The sequence below is a fragment of the Protomyctophum bolini genome (assembly GCF_963924005.1).
Source record: "Protomyctophum bolini genome assembly, chromosome: 11".
NCBI classification, from domain to species: Eukaryota; Metazoa; Chordata; class Actinopteri; order Myctophiformes; family Myctophidae; genus Protomyctophum; species Protomyctophum bolini.
The window spans coordinates 36,572,831-36,584,453 of NC_137872.1; the positions used below are offsets into that span (position 1 = coordinate 36,572,831).

Consider the following 11,623-nt stretch of genomic DNA (forward strand, 5'->3'; position numbering starts at 1 on the left):
CTTGAGAGTGTAAAACATGTGTTCCATCTGTACACTCTCTTGACCTCTTAATTAAAAGAACTACTGGTATCCAGATTCCAGATATAATACAATGAAAATAACCATGCCCTGTGTTGCCTATAGGTGGAGGTAATCCGCGAAACACGTTGACCATCCTCCAAAACAAGAAGAAGGAGAATGAGTTGGTTGGTAGGCGGTGTTTTGCTTGTCAGACTCAGAGCAGAGCACAGCTCTATACTAGAGGATCGATAACAACACACGTCCAACCTCCAGTTTCAAGTTAAAATAAATAAACAATCGGCCATGGAGGTACCCGGACCAGACAGCGACTGGCGGAGCCCGCAGTTTCGACAAAAAGTTGTTACACAAATGTGAGCCTTGTTTTTTCCCCCCCTTTCTTTCTTTTCTTGTACAATTACAAACATGCGTTATTTCCGTAGCCTTTTTAAGCCTGTTTTTTTTTTTTTTTTTTGGCTAAGCTAAACTCATCCAGCTGGGTTAGTGTCAGTGTGTGTGCGTGTGTTGCACTTGCAGTACGGAGGGAGAAAAATTGCGTAATAATTGATGGGATGTAAATGATCATGTTGATCGCATGTAAAATACAATCATGATAATGTTGGCTGATTTGTCGCAGCAGAGGCAGCACTGTCTGTACTGGGCTAACGTTAGCATGCTACGGTTAGCCAGCGAGCTAACCTCGTTGGTCAGTGAGTCGTGTGACGTCATCAATGTTCATAGTCAAAATATGTATTAAATAGTGGTTCTGTCTTATAATTGGAGACGTACCGAGGCTTCAGTTAAAATCAATACATCACTGGTCCAAACAATATTCTATATAATTATTACCGTTCTCTTTCCACCCCCTTTCCCCCCTCAATGTTTTCTTTTCCCTTTTTACCTCCTTTATGATGATTTCCTGTTCTTTTTGGCTATATAGAAGTGTATATTTGTACGTCTCTAAATGTTATGATGACTTGAACAAGGTGGACCCTCTTGTAAACAAGTGTAGTGCTTTATTGGGTCGTCCACTCACTGTTAACGGTTTTTGTATTGGGTTGTGCTGTATTGAGTTTACTGTTAATAAATACTTCAATCAATCAACATTTACTTAGCCTTGGCTCAAGACTATCATAGGTGTACGTTTACCGATTTAATTTACATTTACATAATTATCATAGATAATAAAGTAAAAGTCAGACTGGATAAAATACATCTATTGATAATCTTGATCCAATTAAGGCTATAGTGCTCATTTATGCTCGTATATCTTTTTAGGCCTTTTAAGTTCAGCTGGGCATGTATGTGGCCATAATGGTACATGATCTTCAAATTTCACTCCGAGATATTGGCATGGCTGTGTGCGCGCAGTGATTAAATCACAGTTATTGGTACATATGAATCAGAATCTCTAAACGTTTTTGTCTGCTGCCTACTCATCATCTGACTGTTTCTCTTTCCAGTGAAGAGGCGATGAGGAAGGCTGGTACCGGACACACTAAAACCAGCAATGACATGGAGAACCACGTTTATGTGAAAGCCAAATCGAGAGTGAGTACTGAGTAACTAGCTCATCCCGAACCATCAGTGCCAACATTGCACTTTCAAATCTGCCATCCCTGTCTCTTGGCCATGTCATTATAAGCGAACGTTTGACAGAAATGTGAACTTCTTTTCAAAAATGGTGAATACATTTTCCTGCGTCACACAGTGACGCAGGACAATGTCTAGAGGGCAACTCGATAGTTCTGTTGATTCCCTTTTTGCTGCCAATGCTTTCCTGTTGTAAACTTAAGTGAACTGAAAATATCTGCATCTACAAGCTTGTTAACCCTTTTAGAAGGGAAGATTCTACAAATGTCTTCTAAATCACGACAGTTTTCTGGGAAAAAAAACCTTTCTATGTCATTGGTTCTCAAACATGTTCATGTCAAGGACCCCACAAATTATATGTAATTGTCCGCCGACCCCCATCTGAAAATATGTTGTTCCAGGGATCTCCCAAAAGTAAAGATTTGAGTTAAAAACGTTCGCTGTGAAAGAATATATATTCAAAGATTTGCACCACATTTTCATTCATGATATATATTTTTTAGCAGATCTACAAGCTCGTAGCGCTGTACTCGGTGCCGTGCTATGAGCTTGTAGATCTGCTATTTTTTTTTTTTTTAATATTGAAATTCTTTAATTGTCGCTTCTAATGACATGCCCAAAATTGGGACGACAGGGTTCATGTGGTCAGGCTAGCCACGTTCTTGCTTTATATTGCACACCTCTTCGTTCTCTCTCCAATTCGTCTCGTCATGCATGTTTGCATATTTGACACTTTAACATTAATCTAAGAAACTAATTCTGCTGAAAAGGGGCAACCCCATACTGGAGTTACTGACATTCTGTAGTTTTAATTAGCCACACAATACATTAATGACGCACTCTGAAAACAAAAGAGAAAAATAACATTTGATATTTCTCCTAATCAAAAATAGCAGATGTACAAGCTCACAGCGTGGTACAAAGTGACACCCTGTGACCAGGTAGACGTTCTATTTTTGAATAGCCATTTAGCCAGCATATAAAAACATGGCTATAAAATATATAAAAATATAATAATTATAATTGTTGGCGGCTGTGGATCAGGAGGTAGAGCAGGTCGTCCAATGATACCTGGGTCGGTGGTTCAAATCCCGGCTCCTCTCTCTACATTGCCTCCAATGAAGTGGGAAGTGAGGACGCTGGCGTCGACTGTTCGCCGCTTCACCTCCCAATGTATGAATGAATGAACCATTGTAAAGCGCTTTGAGCACTTGGAAAAGCGCTATAAAAATGCAATTCATTATTATTATTATTATTATTATTATTAATAATAATAATAATAATAATAATAATAAAAAATAAAAGGGATAGAATTTAGCTGGGACCCCCTGGAACACACTCAAGGACCCCTGACTGGGGGTCCCCTTACCCCTCTTCGAGAACCATTGATATAATATCTAACCATATTGTCCTGAATATAAGACAACTTATTATAACACGACCCCCATTTTTCAAGACTCATTTGTGGAAAAAACATTAGTCAAAATCTGATTCTTTATAAAGAAATGGTTTATTTTAAAATGTTTCTATAATTATGTTTTTTTTAAATAAAATTATTTTCATATAACTTCATATCATATAATAGGGTGCCATAGTAGTACATGGTACAGTGACCAAATAGAAAATAAACTATAGTCTATATTGGTACGTCTTATACCCAGTGTTGTCCCAGAACGTCATTGTGAACGTGTTCATTTCTGGCGTGTGTGAACGTCACTTTCTCACGTTCAACTTCGTTCAAGAGTGAGTGTTTCCATAGAGCCTTCCAGGCGAAATCCCCGGCGCTAAAACACACCCTAAACATGCCTTAATATCTAGCGGAAAACCCACCAATATAAAGCCCAAATTAACTAATCTTTCTCAGCCGTCACTGGAGCGCGCAGCGCGCATCGACTGCCTGATGATCCACTCATGCGCGCAGCAAGACCAATGCACCCAACTCCCGACCCAAACTAAAGTTGTTGTTGTTTGATTAAACATAAGGTGCCACGAAGAATAGCGTCCCAATAGCTTAGTTAGTGTTTTTGCCAACAAAAGACATCTCCCTCCCTCCCTCCCCTGTCAATGAATGAAGCGCAGTGCCAGTGATGCCTGATTTATTCTTTGTCGTACAACGTGTTCCGTGGCGTGTTGTGAGTTCTGTTCTGGGGGGGAAAAATGCCTTCTTACATTCGGGACAATACATATCATACTTGTTTGTGTGGTGCAATCACCATCTCTTCTTTGCAGGAAGAATATTTGTCCCTGGTGGCCAGATTGATCATCCACTTCAGAGACATTCGTAAGTCAAACATCTGTCCCGTTATCTTAGTTTGTTCTCTTTTGTAAAGGATTGTTCGTTATTTCATTACATTTTATTCAAAATGGATTCATAATTTCCAAAAATCGATTTTCAAGTTACTGTAGAATAGTAACTTCAGTTGGCTGGAGTAGATTGGGATGAAATCCTGTGTATTGAATCGAGAATCATTTTGAATAGAGAATCGTTTTTGAATCTGGAAAAAAATATATCTTTTGAATTTTTTTTTAATCGTTTTTGGAATCGAGTTGAATCGATTCGTGACCCCAAGAATTGGAATCGAATCGAATCGTATTCACAGCCCTACATAGCAAATATTCACAGCCCTACATACAATACAGATACACAATTTGTATACAAAATACACATGGGTAACAATGGATACAGTTGAAACGACAATACACACACACACACGCAGGTGCAGTTAGCTGGCTCACCGTCTCCCACCCAGATTAGAACATGGAGCATGGAGACAAGAGGGAGCCAAGAAAGACGTAAAGGACACAGAGTAGACGAGAGAGACAGCCATGTTGTACAGCATTATAGGTCAGGGAATCCTTTTCAGTCGGAGCACATGTGACTGACAACATGCAATTTCAGGTAAGAATAGAGGGTATGCGCATGCATAAAGTGAATGGCAGATCGAGTGGCAAAGTGAGTTTAATGTTGTTTTAAATGCAATCGGACAGGACTTTTCTGTTTGGATGTATGAGCTGTCAAGGCCAGAAAGTAGGTTTTTTGACACTCGTTTCCGCATAACTTCCTGGTTTGACGATGCGCCTCCCTCTATAGAGCGCAGCAGTCCCGATCAAATAATTTATAAGACGAAAAACAAAACAAATAGTGTTGTCTCCTGCCTTTATTTTCTTCTTTCTAACGATTTGATCGTCCCAAAACATTGTGTTCATTGTCATGATTTGTCATGATCCGAATTGGCTTTGTCCGCGGCGTAACCGTCTTTAAATAAATTATATTCGAAGTGCCGATGGAAAAATGCATTGGGGTTTCATTTCCTGGGCCACTCGCTTTTCTGAAAGGGGGCGGGACTGCTGCGCTCTATAGGACACATGTAAGTAGGGATGTCCCGATCACTTTGTTTTGCTCCCGATCCGATTCCGATCATTTGATTTTGAGCACCTGCCGATATCAAATTTTCCCGATCCGATATTTATATTTCATACAACACGTTTATGCCATATCACAATAGTACGATATCGTGATATGGATATGATATTGATACTATAGGGATCAAGTTAATTTGGCTCCCGGTCCGATTCCGATCATTTGATGCTCCCGATCACCCGATCCGATCGGGACAACCCTACATGTAAGACCAACAATTAAAGTAACTTGCCGCTGAATTGTGGGATGATGAATCAGATTCATTGTGTGTGTGTGTGTAGATCCGTTTCCTGTTTTGTAATGGAGATTCAGAGTCTTTTCCAGGAAGCGCTAATGGTAACTGAATCATAACAAAACTGTACTCCTGTTTTCACAGACAAGAAGGCACAAGGAGGCCCAGGTAAGTGGACAATATGCATTTAATCTGCTTTATTAATTTTTTTAATTTGGTTTAATTTTTGCTGTGTTCTGTTCTGTCTCCTACTCGAGACCTGAACTCATATAGTGTTGACGTTTGATCTCTGTTCATGAGCTCTGTGCTGTTCTGTGTCTGTTGCGTCTGCCCCTTCTTTGCTATATAGATGCCATGAATGCCCTGACTAACCTGACGGGGGTAGGAGGAGGAGGAGGGGCCCCCGGGGGCATCGGCATGGGGCCTCGCCCCAGCGGCGCCCCGATGGGCGGCATGGGGCCCATGCAGATAGGCCAGCATGCCATGGCAGGGGTGGCTGGAAACCCGCAAGCCAGTGAGTGTGCTTCCTCCCGATGTGTGTTCTGTTCTGTTCTGTTCTGTTCTGTTCTGTTCTGATCTGTTCTGTTCTGTTCTGTTCTGTTCTGTTCTGTTCTGTTCTGTTCTGTTCTGTTCTGTTCTGTTCTGGTCTGTCTGTCTGTCTGTCTGTCTGTCTGTCTGTCTGTCTGTCTGTCTGTCTGTCTGTCTGTCTGTCTGTCTCTCATTCTCTCATTCTCTCTCTCTCTCATTCTCTCTCTCTCTCTCTCTCTCTCTCTCTCTCTCTCTCTCTCTCTCTCTCTGCCTTTTTCTGTTTGATTGTGTTGCTGGACAAAATGCACTCCATTTTTCCCAGACCTTGGCGACAGTGGGATGCTGAGCTGCGTTTCGACTTTTGCATAACCTCTCGCCAAGATTCGTTTTTTTAGCTTTGAACAACAACAGCAGCAAAGAGAGAGAGGGGGAAAGAAAACGTTAAAACTAAAAAGTGCAAAAAAAAAGTGCTTCGGGTCTGGCTCTTTGTTTGTTTTAATAAACAGTCCAGACCACTCTGCTTACAATCAGCTGCTCATTGCTCAACATCTAAGCTGTAGGATGTCTCTCTCTCTGTCTCTCTCCTCCCTTCACATCCATCCGCCAGCAGGAGGTCCTAGTCATGTGCAGATGCAGCAGATGGTCCAGGCCCAGCAGCAACAGGCGGCGCAACAACAACAACAACAGGCACAGCAGCAGCAACAACAACAACAACAGCAGCAGCAGCAGCAGCAGCAACAACAGCAGCAGCAGCAGCAGCAGTCCATCCAATTCCAGCAGTTCCAACAGGCCCAGCAGCAGCAGCAGCAGCAGCAACAGAATGCCCTGCAGCAGCAGCAGCAGAACGCGGCCATCCAGCAGCAGTTCCAGGCTCAGCAGCAGCAGCTCAAACTGCAGCAGCTTCAGCAGCAGCAGCAGCAGCAACAGCAGCAGCAGCAGCAGCAACAGCAGCAACACCACCAGAACCAACAGCTGCAGCATCAGAACCAACAGCAGGCCCAGAGCCAGCAGCAACAGAGCCAGGTATTGACCCGTTTTTAGACCTGACTTCGAAATGTACTTCTAAATCCTATCACGTCTCCTATCTAACTTGTTGAACAAACTACAGTAATAAACTCACCATTAGTAAAAGTATTTACACACTGTAGTTGTCCCCATTGAGCGTATGAGCCTATGAGGCATATCGCATATCATAATAAAAACATAATTATACTGGGTATAACCGAGACAGGTGTTTTCAGAACCTGGAAGGGTATTACAGAAACGTCCTAACTCTAAAAATGATATCTTCTCTGTTTAGTAGCCATGGACAATTGAGTAAGAATAGACATTACAGTTAAAAAAAAAAAAGATACTTTGGTTTTATCTCAAGAAATGCTGCCTTTTTGAGTCCTAACTGTCACTGCGGAATTAACCCGCTGTAGATATGATTAATTATCCGAATGATCAGAACTCGTCTCTAGGATTTGAGTATCACAACTCTAAACTAAATCTGAACTGAACTAAATCACTAATGAAGTAAGACAAAATAGAGTTAAAAAAAAATAAAGCAATCAACAGTTAAAATTTAACCAGGCCGGCTATGGAAAGGCCTGTTTTTAAAAAGGTGAGTTTTCAACAGTCCTTTAAAAATGTCCACAGAATCCACAGTTCTTAAGGTGGAGGGGGAGCTCATCCCATAGCTTATAGGGGCAAAACCTGCAAAGGCTCCATCACCGTTTAGTTAGAACAACCAGCGAAGCCTGCGATGTGGATCTCCGTGACCTTCTGGGCACATACCAGAAGGAGCCATGGCTGAGTGGAACAAACTGCCAGCTATGATCACAAAAGAAAAAACTAAATCAAGTTTCAAGAGACAGAGGCATCTTGAAACCCAAAAACTGTAGGGCGCTCGAACGCGCACGGACACGCACGCGCGCACACACACACACACACACACACACACACACACACACACACACACACACACACACTCAGCAGTCATGATCATGATTAGGATAATACTTTTTTTTTTCCAATATATATATTAGTGGTGTCAAAAAATATCGATATGAATCGATAATCGATTTTAACATTAACGATGCGACTACATCGATGCACGTGTGTCTGGATCGGTCAAAATAGCGTCTGCATCGGACGTTGGTTCGATCCTAAAGCTGCGAATCGATATAATTCAATTAACTGCGGGAAAAACACAGATGTACAAGCCCAAAGCGCTGTGCATTGCGACGGGTAGATAGCTTGTAGATCTGCTACTTCCAGCGCAGGACGGGCGCATGCTTATGATGACGCTCTATATGCATCAGCAGCCAGCAACAACAGACGAGCACTGTAGCAGCATAAACCACTCGTGGTCAGACGGAATACACACGCAGATACGAGTCACGACACAGCATTATTGCACATCTGTGCTTTGCCTTTCATCCACGCTTCTATAGCCTTTTACATTTCATTTCCCATCCACGGGCACAAGCAACGTGATATCAACAGCTTCCACCCGATCTGGATGGTCGTGTTGTTTCTGACGAGGGTAGCAACTAGTTAGCATGGGAGCTAACATTAGTTTAACTCTGGTCCATATCGTTAGAAGGAGTCCTCCTTAATAACTCTATGGTCCATTCGTTCCCCAACCCTCACACTCGATTCTGCGTTTACACGGGCAGACACAAAGACGAATGGGAATATCATTTGGAGCAGGCCGAGCAGCTACTGTACACGTCTGTTTGCATCGACAGTATGACTGTATCGTTGCGTCTGGTTTCACTGGTTTCACTGGTTTCACAGCAGGCAGACCTGTCAAAACAATGCACTTCCCAAAGCTCAGAGATATGCCACCACTTATAAATTCAAACCCAGAATGTCTTTCCCCAGCTATCTCATTCCACTTTCATTTATTTTATTCCATAGTCTTCGTTTCTCTTATAAAGTTGTTTTTATTAGTTTTCTAATGTTCCCCTTGAAAAGCGTCTAAGTACTCAGAGAAGCATTATATAAATAATAATATTATCACTATTATTATTACTACTTTTTTAATTTCCTATTCATTCATTGATTCACTCGTATCCAAATCCATTTGAACAAAAAGCTCACTGATCAGGTCAAATAGGCCTATTGATATGCGATTAAAATGTGATTAATTGAGATTAATTCATCACAAATCCTCCAATTAATTAGATGTTTTTTTTTAAGTCCCAACCCTATTCTTTATAGATCTAGCTTCAAATTAAAAATCTAAAAAAGGTTAAATGTGTCAGATCGCACCGTATCGCATCGAATCGCATCGAATCGCCTCAAATTCCACAAAATAGAAATCGCATCGAATTCCACCGAATCGAATCGAATTCGAATCGTTCTGTGTATAAATTAAGGATGCACCGAAAATTCGGCGACCGAAAATATTCGGCCGAAAATAGCTAAAAATGTATTTTCGGCCTATTCGGTTTCGGCTCAAATAGGCCGAAAAATATCACCGAATAGTCAAAACACAGGGTCGGTATAAACACAACACGCAATTGTCTTGAACGTAACCGCATCTACCCCTCTCTCTCTCCGTCTCCCAACTTCAGTCTCCTCCACACACACACACACACACACACACACACACACACACACGTTGCTCTGTGGCTGCGCTCCGCGAAAACTGCGAGCTCATCAACAGGTTGCAAATTGCCCAAAACAGGTCCCAAAACATGGTAGCACCGCCGCTGTCTATTCTTTTGTCTGACCAAAAATGCTCCCCTATGTCCCCAATGCTTGCAGGCAGGCTACGACGAAGACTAGCAGTAGCATGCTCGTTAGCTCCTCAAATTTGTTCCACCTGTGATGTAATCTCAGCAGAGCATTGAAGTGGGCATAGGGAAAAAAGCAGAATGTCCGTGAACGTTTTGCTTAACAATGATCAGTTGTTCAGTGCTGTTTAACTTTGGCAATATGTGATACTAGAGCCTAGAGAACATGCTAATATGGCTGCTAAATAAGAACGTTTTCCCCTATCAGCTAGCATGCGTGTGTGTGTGTGTGTGTGTGTGTGTGTGTGTGTGTGTGTGTGTGTGTGTGTGCGTGCGTGCGTGCCCACACAGACTGTGTAGGACAGTGGTTCTCATAGTGGGAGTTCCAGCTAAATTATAGATAGTTAGTTAGGAAGTACCCCAAGGGTCTGTAACAGAGTGCAAAAATGGAACCAAATAGACTCTCAAAATTGACATTGATTTTACAATAGAAATAAAAAATTAAAATAAATTGGGCTCCCAGAGATGGAAATGGAAAGAAAGACAGTCAGCTATACACGGTCAACATTACAGATTACAGTATCATTACAAGTACAAGGAATGGCAATGAAATCAAAAAGGTAATTGCAAAAAGGTGCCATAATCCGATTCATCGATTAATCGTTTAAATAATCGCCCAATTAATCGATTATGAAAATCCATAATCATGTCTTTTGCCATAATCAGGTAGCTTTACAACGAAGATGTATTCGGCTATTCGGTATTCGGTTTTCGGCCAACTGATTCCTATATTCGGTATTCGGTTTCGGCCAAGAATTTCCCTTTCGGTGCATCCCTAGTATAAATGTATCGTCTCTGAATCGCATCGTAGCCCATGCATATCGATACGTATCGAATCGTCTTGTAAAGGAGAGATGCACACCCCTAATATATATATATTGTAGAGACCTTTTGTCCTTGTGGTGGTTGACTGAGAGTACCTTTTTCTAACTGACTGGCTTTGTGCAGCAAACTTAACCAAAAAAGGGAAATGAAGAATGTCCAGGCGTAGAGTTGAAGTTGAACTCAAAAGGTTTATTATATCCAGGTTGAAAACAAAAATAAAGATACTTTTAGCATATAACTGTAACTGAGAATAGAAGGAGGTGTAGAACAAAAACCAGACTGTGAACCTCCAATCAACAACACCTGGCCCTCTGATGGTCAGGTATTTCTGTCCTCTCTGCCATGTCTGTAGGGGGTGACAAAGCACACTAACAGGAATGTTAGACATGGCATGATGGCACATACATGATGTGATGGCCTATTATAGATCGGCTCCTACATATATCATTGTCCATTTCATCATCATTTTTTGATTGAATACTTTATTAGGCAACATAAATGCAAACAGCACAATGTACAGTCAGGCATTTTTGTCCAAAAAAGGATCTCACCGAAGAAAGACCTTGCGGCCTTGTTTCCATTCGGGTCCTATCCACTCACACATGACATGAATAATAAGTTAATGTCATTCATGTCGAATGTCATGTTTTTATGTTCTGTGTGGACCCCAGGAAGATTAGCTGCTGCTATGCACCAGCTAATGGGGATCCTAATAAAACTCTAAACCAGAGGTCAGTTCGTTGGCACATCTGATACTATTTCCCGTAACGTCGCAGCAGTGTCCTGGACTCTGGACTGTTAAAAGTAGATTGGGTTGCTGATGATCGCCACTCAGAAACCTTGCCCAGATGTCGAGTCATTCCTCTTTTCCCTGTGGTACCACGTTGCTGTTGCTACATGTCTTGACTAATTCAGTATTCAATCAAACAAAGTCTCTCTCTCTCTCTCTCTCTCTCCCGCCCTCCCAGATGCATCCATCCAGACTGCAGACGCAGCAGCAGATCGTGCAGCTGCAGCTGCAGCAGCAGCAGCAGCACGCGCAGGCCCAGGCGCAGGCTCAGGCTCACCAGGCGCAGGCTCAGGCCCAGGCGCAGGCCCAGGCGCAGGCACAGGCCCAGTCCATTCAGCACATGGTGCAGCAGCAGCAGCAGCAGGTTCAGGCCCAGCAGTCTCAGTCGCAGCAGCAGCAGGGCCAGCTGCCCCCACACTCCCAGCAGCAGCAGCAGCAGGTGCAGCCCG

At 42.3% G+C, this 11,623-nt stretch overlaps 1 protein-coding gene across 3 annotated transcripts in view; it reads left to right on the forward strand.

Annotated features, from left to right (window-relative positions):
• Nucleotides 1-224: 224 nt before the first annotated feature.
• The window catches only part of med15 (mediator complex subunit 15), a 28,577-nt gene continuing 17,178 nt past the window's right edge, over nt 225-11,623 (forward strand). For 2 of the 3 annotated variants that reach the window (XM_080775943.1, XM_080775945.1), the window contains exons 1-7: nt 225-371; nt 1,461-1,548; nt 3,820-3,871; nt 5,388-5,411; nt 5,593-5,757; nt 6,379-6,794; nt 11,353-11,623. The exon at nt 11,353-11,623 is cut by the window's right edge and continues 101 nt beyond it. In XM_080775943.1, coding sequence (XP_080632069.1) covers nt 304-371; nt 1,461-1,548; nt 3,820-3,871; nt 5,388-5,411; nt 5,593-5,757; nt 6,379-6,794; nt 11,353-11,623 — 1,084 coding nt within the window. In that variant the 5' untranslated portion in view covers nt 225-303. The remainder of the gene's footprint in view (nt 372-1,460; nt 1,549-3,819; nt 3,872-5,387; nt 5,412-5,592; nt 5,758-6,378; nt 6,795-11,352) is intronic. The other variant, XM_080775944.1, reaches the window with a different exon arrangement.